At 42.3% G+C, this 18,180-nt stretch overlaps 2 protein-coding genes and 1 long non-coding RNA gene across 4 annotated transcripts in view; all 3 read left to right on the top strand.

The window, feature by feature from the left end:
- Nucleotides 1-1,686, top strand: part of LOC124256664 (lactase-phlorizin hydrolase-like) — a 101,994-nt gene extending 100,308 nt beyond the window's left edge. Inside the window, exons 49-50 of the mRNA XM_046690639.1 lie at nt 293-477; nt 1,124-1,686. Of these exons, the coding sequence (XP_046546595.1) occupies nt 293-477; nt 1,124-1,443 (505 nt within the window). The 3' untranslated portion in view covers nt 1,444-1,686. The remainder of the gene's footprint in view (nt 1-292; nt 478-1,123) is intronic.
- Nucleotides 1,687-2,400: 714 nt separating this feature from the next.
- Nucleotides 2,401-3,442, top strand: LOC124256671. 2 transcript variants are annotated; one of them, XR_006893034.1, is made up of 3 exons: nt 2,401-2,746; nt 2,939-3,142; nt 3,228-3,442. It is a non-coding gene; the product is annotated as an uncharacterized LOC124256671 (long non-coding RNA). The 2 variants fall into 2 exon arrangements; XR_006893033.1 differs by having other exon boundaries at nt 2,871-3,142.
- Nucleotides 3,443-11,939: 8,497 nt separating this feature from the next.
- LOC124256663 (acetylcholine receptor subunit beta-like) lies at nt 11,940-17,408 on the top strand. Its single transcript, XM_046690638.1, has 6 exons — nt 11,940-11,967; nt 12,333-12,481; nt 14,936-15,045; nt 15,579-15,758; nt 16,404-16,744; nt 17,032-17,408. The coding sequence occupies exons 1-6, from the start codon at nt 11,940-11,942 to the stop codon at nt 17,406-17,408; spliced, it is 1,185 nt and encodes a 394-aa protein (XP_046546594.1).
- The last annotated feature ends 772 nt before the right edge of the window (nt 17,409-18,180 follow it).

The raw sequence follows: 18,180 nt of genomic DNA, 5'->3' as shown, positions 1-18,180 counted from the left end.
ACGTTAAAGGATCTGGCCTTACACAACCACGTGTTTTACGTCAGTCTCGTGCCCGTACTCTTGGCTGTGCCACTCACGTGTTGACCTATATTTGTAATCCTCCCTTCTAAACATCCCCTTGTCCCGATTCAGATATTATCTTGGCCGTTTTGCACGTGTTGACCTATATTTGTAATCCTCCCTTCTAAACATCTCCTTGTCCCGATTCAGACATTATCTTGGCCGTGTTGCACGTGTTGACCTATATTTTTAATCCGTTTCCCTTCCAAACCTCTCCTTGTCCTGATTCCAGCACAAACCTGGACTGGTTCCGAGTCTATCCCACAGGACTCCGTCACATCCTGAGACGAGCTAAAGACCGCTATGGCAACATTCCAATATACGTCACTGGGAACGGCGTGTCCGACGACCCGGGCACCACCGACGACAAGGTCAGGGCATCATACATCGTGGACCACACCAATGAAGTTCTGAAAGGTAATAGAACAAATTGTCATGCAAGACTGAACAGTCTGGAGTGGTTTCTGTATAATCATGGACCGTAAGTCGCATTACTGTTTTAAGATTTCAAGATTTTTTGTCCAGAATATGTGTACACGTGGGCGTAATTAAGCACTAACCCGTGAAGATCCGTGCTAGAATTGGTCTTCAGCAACCCATGCTTGTCATGAGAATCGACTTACGGGTGGTCAGGCTCGCTGACGTGGTTGACACATGTCATCGTATCGCAACTGCGTAGATCGATGCTCATGCTGTTGTTAACTGGATTGTCTCCTCCATATTCGGTTATTAACAGACCGCGGCCATATAGCTGGAATATTGCTGCGTTTGACGTCGAACAACAACAAAAATCAACAACCATTAATTTAACAGTACCAGCATCGAAGCACAGTTATATTAATCGTGGTCCACACAGGCGACCTGATATGGAAGGCACTTGCTTCACACAATACCTCAAGGTCTGTGAGTCACTTGTTCACGTGCTTCACACAATACCTCAAGGTATGTGAGTCACTTGTTCACGTGCTGCGAAGACGCATGTTGCTGTACACAGTCTGTACTGGAAGCATGTGACCACCGATAAAGTAAGGCAATATACATCTAGAATTCTGATTCCTTTCAGCTATAACCTTAGACAACGTGGACGTCCGTGGCTACGTCGTTTACAGCCTCCTCGACGGCTTTGAATGGAAGGACGGCTACAACGTCAGCTTTGGCCTGTTCGCTATCAACCAGACGGACCCGGACAGAGCGAGGCTCCCCAAACTCTCCTCCAGTAGCTACACCCACATCATCAAGAACAACGGCTTTACGACTCCCTCCACGACTACTACTCAGGCGCCTGTGATCGTATACAGAAACTGTCCGACATCGCCGGGGACGACTGTGTTCTTTTCACCAATAGTACTTTTACTCCTGCTACTCGTGTCATCAGCACTGTAGTCTTTGTTAGAAAATACAGGTCTTTATCAGTACGGTATCATATTCTAGATGAAGAATGAACAAACTAATACTATTTGAAGAAGTGATTATACGCGGTGTGGCAAAGTCACAGTTCTCCCTTCGTGAAGCAATCATTCACTTCCCACAGCCCCGAATTCCAGCACAACTCATTGGATCGTGTGGACTGTTACAGTCTTGGACGCTCGTTCCGTGTCTGTAGTGACAAGTACATTTCTGTAGATTGTACAAAACGTAATTTATAATAGATATGTATACACATTCAGTAAGATGTTATTTTGTTTACAAGGTTATGTAAAACCATGTCTGTAGTGATATTTAAACACATTTCGAGAGATGTTATATTTTATGATGCAGTTCAAGTTTCGCAAGGCTGTGACGTCGAGGGGTGATGGGTTTCATTCACAGCTGTCCTGCCACGTTCATTAATCAGTGTACAACCAGATCCGTGTGTAGAACATACAAACATACTGGACGATATCTCACATCTGAGAGTACATCATAGACTAACAACTAGTCTCTGAAATGAACATATTTTACTGAAAAAAGTTCATAGTAAAAAAATATAAAATATAATGAAAAGGAGCCCTGAGACTTTCTTCATTTTCAGACTGAAACTGAGGAAATCTAGACTTGTCACATTTTCTAGACTTGTGTGGGCTTTCTTGGATATGTTTGCTTCAGGGTCTGTACGACAGACTAAGTACATCACATCTGTCATCGCTGGTGTAGCAGTGGGGACTATTTACAGACCGGTGTGATATAAGTGTTAGAACCTTCTAAACATTGTCTGTCAGGTCCACTCGTTTACAGCTATGGGCACGTCTCACCCTTGCTGTCGATATTCCTGGAACTGGGTTTGTCAAAACAAGCCATTTTGATTTCAGTCACAGACTGGTCAGAAATAGTTTAATATACACCAAGATTTGTGTTATACATAGTTTGTGTCACGTTTCAATTATCTGGGTCATGTTTGTATGATATGGAATCATGGAAAAGTGAAAATGATAAAATGAATATTGAAGTAATAGGTCCCTACATTCTGAGTTGAACGGTCCATGGTAAACCGTCTATGGTCAAAGAGAACACACTACCCATGGTCACCGGCCAATGGTCAACGGTCCATGCTCAAAAGTCCATACGTGACAATGATGGTCCCCGGGGCTGTGGTTTTCTGCATGATCACACTGTGGAATGACTGTGTTAGCCTGGTCCTGAACACTCTCATGAAGTCATATGTGGGTTGTTGACAATGACCGTACTATCGCCAGTTCCCGACAACAAGGTTGAGACGTCTACACATGACGTAGGTTGTTGACAATGACCGTACTATCGCCAGACAACAAGGTTGAGACGTCTACACATGACGCAGGTTGTTGACAATACTATCGCCAGTTCCCGACAACAAGGTTGAGACGTACACACATGTCGCAGGTTGTTGACAATGATCGTACTATCGCCAGTTCCCGACAACAAGGTTGAGACGTACACACATGACGCAGGTTGTTGACAATGATCGTACTATCGCCAGTTCCCGACAACAAGGTTGAGACGTCTACACATGACGCAGGTTGTTGACAATGACCGTACTATCGCCAGTTCCCGACAACAAGGTTGAGACGTCCACACATGACGCAGGTTGTTGACAATGACCGTACTATCGCCAGTTCCCGACAACAAGGTTGAGACGACAACAAGGTTGAGACGTCTACACATGACGCAGGTTGTTGACAATGACCGTACTATCGCCAGTTCCCGACAACAAGGTTGAGACGTCCACTCATGACGCCAGCTGACGACCCTCGTCAAGTGATACAGCGTCTATATAGCCAGGGCGTCAAAGTGACTTAACAAATTGCTTTCAGTATTACCAATACCTGCATTGTATTCTATGAATGCTTAATTGTAGTTTTCTGATGACGTGTTGTCCAGTAATCGTTCAGTTCATGATGTTTATGCCAATAAAGCGTGTGGCCAGTAACAACACGTGTCAGCTTTTTTGTACAACGAAGAATATATCTGAACGAGAAAGGATGACTGAAATGTAGCAGGCAGCAGACGAGCGGTACATGAGACACGAGGAACGTATTTTATGGATTAACAACTTCATTATAGCAATAAATGCGACGTTTCGGTGTATATGCACACCGTTATTACTTCCATGATGACGGCGGTAGTATCTACACACAACCGTCGTATCTTGCTATTGTTATAATTAGTTGGCAGAGCGCAGGAAACATCTGGAAACTGGCAGACGTCAGCGTGCAGTGGCCAAAACGTTCAGTCTGTGATTGTGTGATCTGTTATGGTGTTGGGTCCCCTCACTCCGACTGAGTGACTGCCACTCCATATTGGGTCAGGACTGGTCACGGGGCAGTATGTTCTCGACAACATACTGCCACTCTTTGTTGTCCTTCTCGGCAATCCCTATATTCCTAGGTTGGTCAGCAACATAGCTTCGTGCAATCCTTCCACGTGAAGCTGACACACCTTGATGTAACTGGAATACACAACAAAGAGTTAAACCTAACTCACTCACTCACTCACTCACTAGACGTATTTCTTGTTGTACCAGCGCCTCCTGCCCAAGAAGATGTCAGGGATGTCAGCCAACAGGCAAATGCAAATGCCTGGCGAACGATTAGTGATGACGCATTGCCAACAGAACAGTGGGTGTGATGATGAAACATATATCATTCACAGGAACTATTCTGTCAACATTGTATTAAACTAGGCTCATAGATCCTGGCCAAAATGTTTCTGTTGGTGAATCTTCCTGTTCAACACTGAACAAAAGACTTTTCTTTACATGACAAATAGGATGAACAAACAAACAATATTATTAATTGATCTCCAACTAATGGCCGGCGATAGTTAAATATAAATTTGTTATCTATTCCTTCATCAATAGGCATTTCAACAGTTAAGCAAACATATGTATAATTGTGCGTATTGTTGACGGAAGCGACATGCTGGCGATGCTGGAGAATACAGTAAATGTCACAGACGGATCCATCAACCATTTTCTAAAAATACCTGATAAGTATTCCTCACACAGGCGCAATCACGCTTTGCTGAAATGATTTCAACTTCCCTGGTTATAAAAAGGTTTCTTTATGGCGATAAACATAACACCCGTGAAGACCTGGGTTAGAATTGATCTTCAGTAACCCATGCTTGTAGTAAGAGGCGACTAACGGGATCGGGTGGTCAGGCTCGCTGACTGGGTTGACACATGTCATCGTATCCCAATTGCGTAGATCGATACTCACGATGTTGATCACTGGATTGTCTATTCCAGACTCGATTATTTACAGACCGCCGCCATACAGCTGGAATATTGCTGAGTGCGGCGTGAAACTAAACTCACTCACTCACCCATAAACATATACATGTATAAGTTTAGAATGGCTTACATTGCGCTTGTAAACATCGTGGCATAATGTGCAAGATAAGATTTCTGTAAAAACAAGAGCCACGGTGTTGTCAGATATATATGCAAAAATATCATGTTTCCTAATTAAGTCCAAGCAATGTTTTCCAAAATAAAACTGGTGCTCCAGGAATCGGTCGAGCCAGTTGGGGTCAGTATCCTTGGCAATTTGATGTTTCTCTAATATTTAACTCTAACATCTTAGACACCCATTCACGCCACATCTGCTGTAAGCTATGCTGTATCTCGTTAATAGAGTCCAGTGGAGACTGGCCTCAGTCTAGGTTAGCTTTCATGGCATTTTATGGTGCAGTTTATAAACGATGATATCTTGAAAAGTTGCATAACACTTCATATAGCCTGTCAATTAGACATGCGGCACTGCATGCACAGGGAACGAGACATGATTGTCAATATACCTGCATGGAACTCACAGTTGTTGGGTATATGCAAACACAACCTCCTGGCGTCTAATCGACTTACAGAAAATAGTCTTTACAAATTCCGGATTCGTCAAGTACGTTTACGCTCAAGAATGAGATCAATAGTTTTTAGAACTAATCTATGGATGCATGAAATTTATTCCTTAGCCCCGATCCAACCGTGAGTAATATTACGTGAGAATCATCAAACACTGACTTTGGAAATTCCCTTCTATCCATAACTTTAAAAGGCTGTTATGCACAACTCAGGAGAATGTAATCAGACGTGTACAGTGTTACATTTACCATGCATATATAACAAGAAATATGTATTTGAAACATTTTAGACTTCATTTGTATATTCTTGTTACCTATGTATAGTTACATCTTGTATATGGGCCCTTGGCCTCGTAACAAATAAACTCCTTTTTGACTTTGACTCAATCGTGGGTAATATAAGCTGAAGATCATGAAGTACTGCTTCGCATTTGCTTGCACGATAATTGATTGTGATTGTATGTATATTGCACATCATTAAAGACAATTTCTTTAATTATGACTTGTTTCTGTTTCTGTGAGTATTATATAACCTGATAATCACGAAGCACAGATCCAACCGTGAGAAATACAACCTGAGATTCACCAAGCACTGATCCAACCGTGAGTAATATAACCTGATAATCACCAAGCACTGATCCAACCGTGAGTAATACAACCTGAGAATCACCAAGCACTGATCCAACCGTGGGTAATATAACCTGATAATCACCAAGCACTGATCCAACCGTGAGTATTATATAACCTGATAATCACCAAGCACAGATCCAACCGTGAGAAATACAACCTGAGATTCACCAAGCACTGATCAAACCGTGAGTAATATAACCTGAGAATCACCAAGCACTGATCCAACCGTGATTAATATAACCTGAGAATCACCAAGAACTGATCCAACCGTGAGTAATACAACCTGAGAATCACCAAGCACTGATCCAACCATGAGTAATACAACCTGAGAATCACCAAGCACAGATCCAACCGTGAGTATTATATAACCTGAGAATCACCAAGTTCTGATGTAACCGTGAGTAATATAGCATGAGAATCACCAAGCACTGATCCAACCGTGAGTAATATAACCTGAGAATCACCAAGCACTGATCCAACCATGAGTAATATTACCTGAGAATCACCAAGCTCTGATCCAACCGTGAGTAATATAACCTGAGAATCACCAAGCACAGATCCAACCGTGATTAATATTACCTGAGAATCACCAAGCTCTGATCCAACCGTGATTAATATAACCTGAGAATCACCATGCACTGATCCAACCATGAGTAATACAACCTGAGAATCACCAAGCACTGATCCAACCGTGAGTAATACAACCTGAGATTCACCAAGCACTGATCCAACCGTGAGTAATACAACCTGAGAATCACCAAGCTCTGATCCAACCGTGAGTAATACAACTTGAGAAGCACCAAGCACTGATCCAACCGTGAGTAATATAACCTGAGAATCACCAAGCACTGATCCAACCGTGAGTAATACAACCTGAGAATCACCAAGCACTGATCCAACCGTGAGTAATACAACCTGAGAATCACCAAGCTCTGATCCAACCGTGATTAATATAACCTGAGAATCACCAAGCACTGATCCAACCGTGAGTAATATAACCTGATAATCGCCAAGCACTGATCCAACCGTGAGTAATATTACCTGAGAATCCCCAAGCTCTGATCCAACCGTGAGTAATATAACCTGAGAATCACCAAGCACTGATCCAACCGTGAGTAATATAACCTGAGAATCACCAAGCTCTGATCCAACCATGAGTAATATTACCTGAGAATCACCAAGCTCTGATCCAACCGTGAGTAATATAACCTGATAATCACCAAGCACTGATCCAACCGTGATTAATATTACCTGAAAATCACCAAGCTCTGATCCAACCGTGATTAATATAACCTGAGAATCACCGAACTCTGATCCAACCATGAGTAATACAACCTGAGAATCACCAAGCACTGATCCAAACGTGATTAATATTACCTGAGAATCACCAAGTACTGATCCAACCATGAGTAATACATTATGAGAATCACCAAGCTCTGATCCAACCGTGAGTAATATAACATGAGAATCACCAAGCACTGATCCAACCGTGAGTAATACAAACTGAGAATCACCAAGCTCTGATCCAACCGTGAGTAATATAACCTGAGAATCACCAAGCTCTGATCCAACGGTGATTAATACAACCTGAGAATCACCAAGCACTCATCCAACCGTGATTAATACAACCTGATAATCATCAAGCACTGATCCAACCGTGAGTAATACAACCTGAGAATCACCAAGCACTGATCCAACCATGAGTAATACAACCTGAGAATCACCAAGCACTGATCCAAACGTGATTAATATTACCTGAGAATCACCAAGTACTGATCCAACCATGAGTAATACATTATGAGAATCACCAAGCTCTGATCTAACCGTGAGTAATATAACCTGAGAATCACCAAGCACTGATCCAACCGTGAGTAATACAACCTGAGAATCACCAAGCACTGATCCAACCGTGAGTAATATAACCTGAGAATCACCAAGCTCTGATCCAACCGTGAGTAATACAACCTGAGAATCACCAAGCACTGATCCAACCGTGATTAATACAACCTGAGAATCACCAAGCACTGATCCAACCGTGAGTAATACAACCTGAGAATCACCAAGCACTGATCCAACCATGAGTAATATAACCTGAGAATCACCAAGCACTGATCCAACGGTGATTAATACAACCTGAGAATCACCAAGCACTGATCCAACCGTGAGTAATACAACCTGAGAATCACCAAGCACTGATCCAACCATGAGTAATATAAGCTGAGAATCACCAAGCACTGATCCAACCATGAGTAATATAACCTTAGAATCACCAAGCACTGATCCAACCGTGAGTAATATAACCTGAGAATCACCAAGCACTGATCCAACGGTGATTAATACAACCTGAGAATCACCAAGCACAGATCCAACCGTGAGTAATACAACCTGAGAATCACCAAGCACTGATCCAACCATGAGTAATATAACCTGAGAATCACCAAGCACTGATCCAACCATGAGTAATATAACCTGAGAATCACCAAGCACTGATCCAACCGTGAGTAATACAACCTGAGAATCACCAAGCACTGATCCAACCGTGAGTAATACAACCTGAGAATCACCAAGCACTGATCCAACCGTGAGTAATACAACCTGAGAATCACCAAGCACTGATCCAACCGTGAGTAATACAACCTGAGAATCACCAAGCACTGATCCAACCGTGAGTAATACAACCTGAGAATCACCAAGCTCTGATCCAACCATGAGTAATACAACCTGAGAATCACCAAGCTCTGATCCAACCGTGAGTAATACAACCTGAGAATCACCAAGCTCTGATCCAACCGTGAGTAATATTACCTGAGAATCACCAAGCACTGATCCAACCGTGAGTAATATTACCTGAGAATCGCCAAGCACTGATCAAACCGTGAGAGAATCACCAAGCTCTGATCCAACCGTGAGTAATACAACCTGAGAATCACCAAGATCCAACCGTGAGTAATATAACCTGAGAATCACCAAGCACTGATCCAACCGTGAGTAATATAACCTGAGAATCACCAAGCTCACTGATCCAACCGTGAGTAATAACCTGAGAATCACCAAGCTCTGATCCAACCGTGAGAAATATTACCTTAGAATCACCATGCACTGATCCAACCGTGAGTAATATAACCGGAGAATCACCAAACTCTGATCCAACCGTGATTAATATAACCTGAGAATCACCAAACTCTGATCCAACCATGAGTAATATAACCTGATAATCACCAAGCTCTGATCCAACCGTGAGTAATATAACCTGAGAATCACCAAGCTCTGATCCAACCGTGATTAATATAACCTGAGAATCACCAAGCACAGATCCAACCGTGATTAATATAACCTGAGAATCACCAAGCACTGATCCAACCATGAGTAATACAACCTGAGAATCACCAAGCACTGATCCAACCATGAGTAATATAACCTGAGAATCACCAAGCACTGATCCAACCGTGAGTATTATATAACCTGAGAATCGCCAAGCACTGATGTAACCGTGAGTAATACAACCTGAGAATCACCAAGCACTGATCCAACCGTGAGTAATATAACCTGAGAATCACCAAGCACTGATCCAACCGTGAGTATTATATAACCTGAGAATCGCCAAGCTCTGATGTAACCGTGAGTAATATAACCTGAGAATCACCAAGCACTGATCCAACCGTGAGTAATATTACCTGAGAATCACCAAGCACTGGTCCAACCGTGAGTAATACAACCTGAGAATCACCAAGCACTGATCCAACCGTGATTAATATCCTGATAATCACCAAGCTCTGATCCAACCGTGATTAATATAACCTGATAATCACCAAGCTCTGATCCAACCGTGATTAATATTACCTGAGAATCACCAAGGTCTGATGTAACCGTGAGTAATATAGCATGAGAATCACCAAGCACTGATCCAACCGTGAGTAATATAACCTGATAATCACCAAGCTCTGATCCAACCGTGATTAATATAGCATGAGAATCACCAAGCACTGATCCAACCGTGAGTAATATAACCTGATAATCACCAAGCTCTGATCCAACCGTGATTAATATAACCTGAGAATCACCATGCACTGATCCAACCATGAGTAATACAACCTGAGAATCACCAAGCACTGATCCAACCGTGAGTATTATATAACCTGAGAATCGCCAAGCTCTGATGTTACCGTGAGTATTATATAACCTGAGAATCACCAAGCTCTGATGTAACCGTGATTAATATAACCTGAGAATCACCAAACTCTGATCCAAACGTGATTAATATAACCTGAGAGTCACCAAGCTCTGATCCAACCGTGAGTAATGTAATTACTGCAGGTAATTCCCGGATAACCGCGTAAGCCTGCCATGTTTTCCGTGCGCATCATAAAGGGAATATGTCGACATAACACCCACTTCAAAATCATTGATTGCTGTCTACCTTGTACATCTTGACATGCTGTTTAATATTCATTAGATAACCCATTCAATACTTTTATTCATTTTTTCCTTTCTGTTTAATTTTGACCGTCATTTTAGAAAGTAATAAGTGATAACAGCAGATACTTACCTGGACGACAGCTTCTTCAATGCATTACAGTGAGACGTTTCATTGTAGGGTTGTATACCATTGTCAAACAACAATGAAGTACTACAGCACAGAACAGACTTATTCAGATCTAACTGAGATGATGATATAACTAAACAGTTTGATGGTATTCATTATTGATGGTATTTAACTATAGTGTGCGTGTGTGTAAGATACAGCGACAACTTGAGGAAATCAACTGTACGTGTTTGCTAAAATTAAGCAGTGTCGAGGAGTGAAGTGCTCATTGTAGAAGGATAGGATGAGGTATCCTTGGTCTCTATGGACTGGTGGATTATGTCAGTGGATGTGAACTGTTTGCTGGTAATTATAGCCGCTTCTGCACTGATAACCTATATTATGTTTCTTGGTTTCATTCTTTTTTGGGAGATAATGGGTTTTGTCCCAATCATATTTAGGTAATGTGTATTTGAGTCTGGGTGACAAATGGACTAGCTTTCAAAGAATGGTCAATCATATTTTCAATTGATTCCCAGACCAATGTGTATGCTCATCTGATGTTTAACAGCACGTGGGTGACACTGGTTGTATTTACTGAAAACATGTAAGGAAGCACCGATGGTGCTGCTATCTGATTGGTCTTTGTTGTAAAACATACACGGGTAATGCATTCTGTGTTTGCTCATTAATGTTAAAGGAAATATCTACTCCGTATTGTGATACTCCCTCCGTTACCTGACATTCAACAATCAGTCTGCTATATGAGGTGTGATAATGTTGATCGAGACAGGGCGCCCACGGTCTAAATGGTGTTTCTAGAAGTAGGTATTGTTTTTCTACAGACGAAAGACTGAATATAATGGAGTTTTGTTTTTATGCAGCAGTGATTTCCTACAGTTAATCCTGGTTGGTAGAGTTACAGCAGGAACCCAGCAGTAAGTATCTAGTTGTCCACCACCCCATCCGCTCATCCACCCCGTTCCCACTCATACCCTACACCCCGTAAATGTGTTCATGATGGTTTGACGATGTCTGTAGCTGGACTAGCACCATGACTATTTGATGGTGGTTATACAAACCATGCATCTCACAATGGCTGTGGCTTTCCTCATATTTCTATTATTCCCAAGCAGGGATTAGGTTCAGGGTTCTTCATGATGTGAGGCCTGCGCTTCTACCCACCCTGAGACAGGAACATATGAAAATATGGTGATTAATAACAGTTCAGAAAGACCTGAAGCAGGAAGGCTTGAAAACACTCAAACCGTATTATTGTTACGTAAAACACATCGCGACACGACGAGATCTGGAGCAGGAGATCAATATGGTTGCTGGACTACATAGCCATGGGAGGTGTACCTTCACAACGTCCTACTGAACAGCCCTGGTAGATGCCAATGTTCAGATAATTATGTTCCAGCTTGTTTTCATCACGTTCTGTAAGTACCTAGTTAGCTCATTTTCATATCTTTATAATTATTACATTGGTGTAATGTGTATATGTAATGTAAAAATTATAAATGTGGGTGACAGTGAATGACATTCACGAGTCACTGATGTTCCTTCCATAAGATGCTGAGAGGAAAGTTGATGTGTGTCAAACCCTTTCTTTGTTAGTTCTCCAGTGTTGTAGGTTATATTTTGTAAATATTATAGTTGCCTTCATACTGAAATCCAGAGGAAACAAAGACAATGGTCGTTTCATTGATTGATTCTGTAATTAAATCCTACTTGACTGTGTTGTCGTTCTTTCGTTGGTTTATTCGTTCATATGTTTATTTATTTATTCATTCATGCACTTCAGTCGTATCAGGGGCGTGCGACAGCAACTACCACGAGACCACGTCGCGGTTGCGGAAGACGCTCCTGGGTAGCTATGACGACGTGTTGGTCAGACCTTCCAACGTTACCAACGTGGCCGTCAGGTTCAACCTTCTCAACATCCACAGACTGGTGACACATTCTGCTTGCCTTTATTCCATAACACGACAAGATTATCTAATGTTTAAATTAAATATATGAAAGTTTATAAATGTGTTTCTTTAATAATGATACGATTACTCTTTCGGCCTAAAACGAGTATTTTGTTTTACAATGACGTCAATGTTGTGGGGTCCTGTTTAAGGGCATGTATTTGGGACGCTTGAGTTTCCACCAAATCAGTGGTTACTAGTAACGAATAGATAAGCCCATTATGAGGAAGTCATGGAAACAATTCATATGAATAACGTCTTGTTTATTATCTCTGAATAAGAGACACAAAGTAGAACAATAGAAGTAAAAACAATAAAGACGACGAATCCCCAAATATGTACCAAAGAAATAGTTTTCAAAACACAGTAATGTCAAGTATCGTGATGACACTCCAAGGTCAAAGAGCGATATCAATTGCGAGTTGCACTGCAAATGAGTAACGACATATCGAGTATGCTTTGTATTTACACAGAATATGCGCACGCAGACACTTGTGACGTCAGGATGGTTTACGCTCGTAAGTAGCTGTTTCATTGTGTGGTAGACACAGTGCATTCAGTCTAAGTAAACTTGGGCTAACTATTATTCGTTACACTTCTATACTGAGTCTAACAAACCCTAGTAGAAGGTGACCGGCCTCTCTCGTGCTCCACACTAAGTACTCGACAAGAAGTACCAAATGAATTCGGCATTCCCAGCGGGCAACGTAAAAAATGTTACTCGCTTAAGCGGGCTACATTGAAAATATTAGAAGATAGCTCAGCCAATCAGAAAACGATATTTACGTGTGAGGTAAGATAATTCCAACTGGCTGTACTTGTATTCCTACTGACTGTACTCGTATTCCTACTGATTGTACTCGTATTCCTACTGACTGTACTCGTATTCCTACTTATTGTACATGCATTTACTGACTGCACTTGTATTCCTACTGATTGTAGTCGTATTCCTAGTGATTGAACTCGTATTCCTACTGACTGTACTTGTATTCCTACTGATTGTAATTGTATTCCTACCGATTGTAGTCGTATTCCTACTGATTGTACTCGTATTCCTACTGACTGCACTTGTATTCCTACTGATTGTAGTCGTATTCCTACCGACTGTACTCGTATTCCTACTGATTGTACTTGTATTCCTACTTATTGTACATGCATTTACTGACAGTACTCGTATTCCTACTGATTGTACTCGTATTCCTACTGACTGTACTCGTATTCCTACTGATTGTACTTGTATTCCTACTTATTGTACATGCATTTACTGGTACTGTACTTGTACTCGTATTCCTACTGACTGTACTCGTATTCCTACTGATTGTACTCGTATTCCTACTGACTGTACTCGTATTCCTACTTATTGTACTTGTGTTCCTACTTATTGTATTGTTTACTGGCTGTACTTGTATTCCTACTGACTGTACTCGTATTTCTACTGATTGTACTCGTATTCCTACTGATTGTACTTGTATTCCTACTTATTGTACATGCGTTTACAGGCTGTACTTGTATTCCTACTGACTGTACTCGTATTCCTACTGACTGTACTCGTATCCCTACTGACTGTACTCGTATTCCTACTGACTGTACTCGTATTCCTGTACTCGTATTCCTACTGACTGTACTTGTATTCCTACTGACTGTACTCGTATTCCTACTGACTGTACTCGTATTCCTACTGACTGTACTCGTATTCCTACTGACTGTACTCGTATTCCTACTTGCTGTACTCGTATTCCTACTTGCTGTACTTGTATCCTACTGACTGTACTTGTATTCCCACTAACTGTACTTGTATTTCTACTGATTGTACTTGTATTCCTACTCACTGTACTTGTATTCCTACTTAATGCACATGCATTTTTTACTGATTGTACTCCTACTGACTCGTATTCCTACTGATTGTACCCGTATTCTTACTGATTGTACTCACATTCCTACTTATTGTATGTGTATTTCTACTGACTTTACTTGTATTCCTACTTATTGTACTCGTATTCCTGCTGACTGTACTCGTATTCCTACTTGCTGTACTTGTATCCTACTGGCTGTACTTGTATTCCTACTAATTGTACATACATTCCTACTGGTTGTACTTGTATTCCTACTTGCTGTACTTGTATTCCTACTGACTGTTCGTGTATCCCTACTGACTGTTCGTGTATCCCTACTGACTGTACTTGTATTCCTACTGACTGTAATTGTATTCCTACTGACTGTACTCGTATTCCTACTGACTGTACTCGTATTCCTACTGACTGTACTTGTATTCCTACTTGCTGTACTTGTATTCCTACTGACAGTACTCGTATTCCTACTTGCTGCACTTGTATCCTACTGACTGTACTTGTATTCCTACTGACTGTACGTGTATTCCTACTGACTGTACTTGTATTCCTACTGATTGTACTTGTATTCCTACTGACTGTATCAGGAGTGGCAGGATGGGAGGGTGTGTTGGCAACCGGATCAATACGGGGGCTTGTCCACCGTCCACGTGACCAGCCTGGAGGTCTGGACGCCTACAGTGGTTGTACAAAACACGTGAGTTTCACCCCTGTCCAGCGTGACCGGCCTCTGTCGTGCTCGACACTAAGAACGTAGTTGTAACAATGTAGTGTGCTCTCGTTCCCAAATGGAAACAAACATCGCACTTGTAAACAAGGGTCATGGTTATTTTTCATTCTACAATGGAGATACATATTCAGAGACAAAACATTTTGTGACATGGGATTTTTCTCAGTGGTAATCTTGTGAATAAATGGTTGGATCTGAACACAAGAAATAAAGAAGTTGTTTTCCATAAAGTACATGTATATACTTTTCTACAAGAAAGAATGTGTTAACTTGATTGAAGAAACAGAACCAAGCAGCTGGTGGTCGAACTGCACGGAATTTGCAAGAAGCAGGGAATATTTGGGGAAAATAACCAGTAATGCTCACTTTAAAAAGGAAGTTTAACACTGTAGTTTGTGTCTCACAACAACTTCTGCCTTGAGTATAATCCACAGGATACTCGAGGGTGACACGTGACATGTGCGATGTGACACGTGACATGTGACATTACCTTTCTGCAGAGTTGAGCACATGAGCGTGTTAGGATCAGAAGACCCTGCGGTGCCTCTGGACGTCACGAGCGACGGGAACATCACGTGGAAAATACCCGTCGTCCATATGACGTACTGTGACGTCAGTATCTTGACGTACCCCTTTGACGACCAAGTCTGCGACATAACAGCCATCGCCTGGGAGGAAGGGTACGGGCTTCGCTGTCTCTACTAGATATGTTGTTCATTGTCTCGTCACGGTGAACGAAAGTGTGAGTGAGTGGGTGGGGCTTGATGCCGATCTAAGAAATATACCAATAATATCAGGTTTCAGGGATTGTACCCATGTGTCGGATCTAACCTGGGACTTATTTGTGACCAGCAAGCGCTGTAACCACATGGCTACCCCCCCTCCCCCCCCCCTCTCCGATATATACTGGACAAAATAAGTTACAGTTATTGGTATTTTTATGATTGATATTTTATCAGTGTGTCAATTAATAATTAGATCATTATTCATAATTTCAAAATTTACATAAATCCCTAACTATTTTTGTCCAGTACAAATATCACTGATTGTGTTAATCTCTCAAATATCTATCTCCACATCAAAATACCAAAATAATGATTATCTAAATAATCGAAATAAACATAAAGTTAATTGAAAAAAGATCTCAGGCAAGTTTACTTCACTACGATGTTTGTAATATATAAATGTAAAATGTAAATCTTCACATCGTAGATATCAAAGTAGGTCGGACTGATTACACCCAAAGAGGTTTCCCGACTTCTATGACTTGTATGTTGAAATGGGCGCCAGTGTTCACGTGTTTCACGTCCATTGCCTGTCCCCAGACTGTTGTTACATCTGAGCAGCAACACGATCGACCTGGGCGAGTTTCTGGAGAACAGTGAATGGTGGATCACCGGACATCACTCGGAACGACGGTTGAAGACCCCCAACACCTACCAGACAGTGTTCACTCTCAGTCTGACGAGGAAACCAATGTTCCACATCGTCAGCACCCTCATCCCCGTCATGTTGCTCAGTTTCGCCAGCACCCTCGTCTTCTACGTCCCTCCCGACACCGGCGAGAAGATCAGCTACGCGCTGTCCATGTTGCTGTCCTATGTTCTTCTGTTGTCAGTCGTTTCCGATGACATTCCGGAAACATCCAAGGAGGTGTCTGCCATGGGTGAGTGAGAAATGGACGTCGGCGGCTTGGTTGATGGGCGAGTGTTGGACGACTGAGTGAGTGAGTGAGTGGGTGTTGGGTGAGTGAGTGAGTAAGAATGTGTTGGTTGTTGAATGAGTAATGAAGGGGGCGGGCTGATTGTTTGTTTTTTGGTCGTGGGATGAGTGAGTGAGTCAGTAAATGTTCCTTCAACTAAGTGAACACTGAGTTCTCGATGGCGTTATATGCTAACAGTGTTCCATCTTGGAAATTATCGAAATGTGAAAACCATTCTGTTCTATTTTTAGCTGTATACCTGGTAGTAATGTTCACCATGTGCACCCTGAACGTAACCTTGGCAACGACAGTGACATCCCTTTACCGCCAAGACGAAAGCACTCCGAAACAAAGATGGCTGATGGCAGTCATCTTACAGTTGTGTCAGTGTCGCACCTCCCGCGAAGACAGACACAAACGCGGCAGTGCAGAGGACAAAGATGAAAACGACTCCGCCATTGGTAACAGCAACGTCGACGTGAGCAACCAGTGCTCGCGGGAGGGGGAGATGCAGCAGATGTCGTGGAAGGAGCTGGCGTTGAGAGCAGATGTTATTTTCAGGCGGGTCTTCATGCTGATGATGTTCTGCTTCAACATGTCATTCCTCGTGGTGCTGATCTTGCTGTGAAACATTTAGAGAGGTATCTTGCGGGAAACGATGGGCAACCTTCCTGTGGGAAACGATGGACAACCTTCCTGTGGGAAATGATTAAATGATGGACAATCTTCCTGCAGGAAACGATGGACAACCTTCCTTCCCATGGAAAAGGATGGACAACCTTCCTGTGGGAAATGATGGACAACATTCCTGTGGGAAACGATGTACAACCTTCCCGCGGTAAATGACGAACTTACTCATTTCCTGCGGGAAACGATGGGCAACCTTCCTGTGGGAAACGATGGACAACCTTCCTGTGGGAAATGATTAAATGATGGACAATCTTCCTGCAGGAAACGATGGACAACCTTCCTTCCCATGGAAAAGGATGGACAACCTTCCTGTGGGAAATGATGGACAACATTCCTGTGGGAAACGATGTACAACCTTCCCGCGGTAAATGACGAACTTACTCATTTCCTGCGGGAGACGATGGACAACCTTCCTGTGGGAAATGGTGGACATCCTTCCTTCCTGTGGGAAACGATGGACAACCTTCCTGTGGCAATCGATAGACAACATTCCTGTGGGAAATGATGGACGACATTCCTGTGGGAAACGATGGACAACCTTCCTGAGGGAAATGGTAGACAACCTTCCTCCCTGTGGGTAATGGACAACCTTCCTTCCTGGGTGAAATGATGGACAACCTTCCTTCCTGCGAGAGACACGATGGACAACCTTCCTGTGGGGTCAAATGGCCCTTTAATTTGCCCTCTTGTTAAGCCATGTCCTGCAAACA

Source organism: Haliotis rubra, unplaced genomic scaffold (assembly GCF_003918875.1).
Source record: "Haliotis rubra isolate DU_JTF1 unplaced genomic scaffold, ASM391887v1 Scf634, whole genome shotgun sequence".
In the NCBI taxonomy this organism is placed as follows: domain Eukaryota; kingdom Metazoa; phylum Mollusca; class Gastropoda; order Lepetellida; family Haliotidae; genus Haliotis; species Haliotis rubra.
This window is presented reverse-complemented; position numbering and strand designations above follow the sequence as displayed.

Coding starts and splice junctions, on each gene's coding strand:
- LOC124256663 (XM_046690638.1), top strand. CDS start 11,940: ATGTTCCAGCTTGTTTTCATCACGTTCT. Junction 11,968..12,332: donor GCTTGTTTTCATCACGTTCT/GTAAGTACCTAG, acceptor CATGCACTTCAG/TCGTATCAGGGGCGTGCGAC. Junction 12,482..14,935: donor TTCTCAACATCCACAGACTG/GTGACACATTCT, acceptor TGACTGTATCAG/GAGTGGCAGGATGGGAGGGT.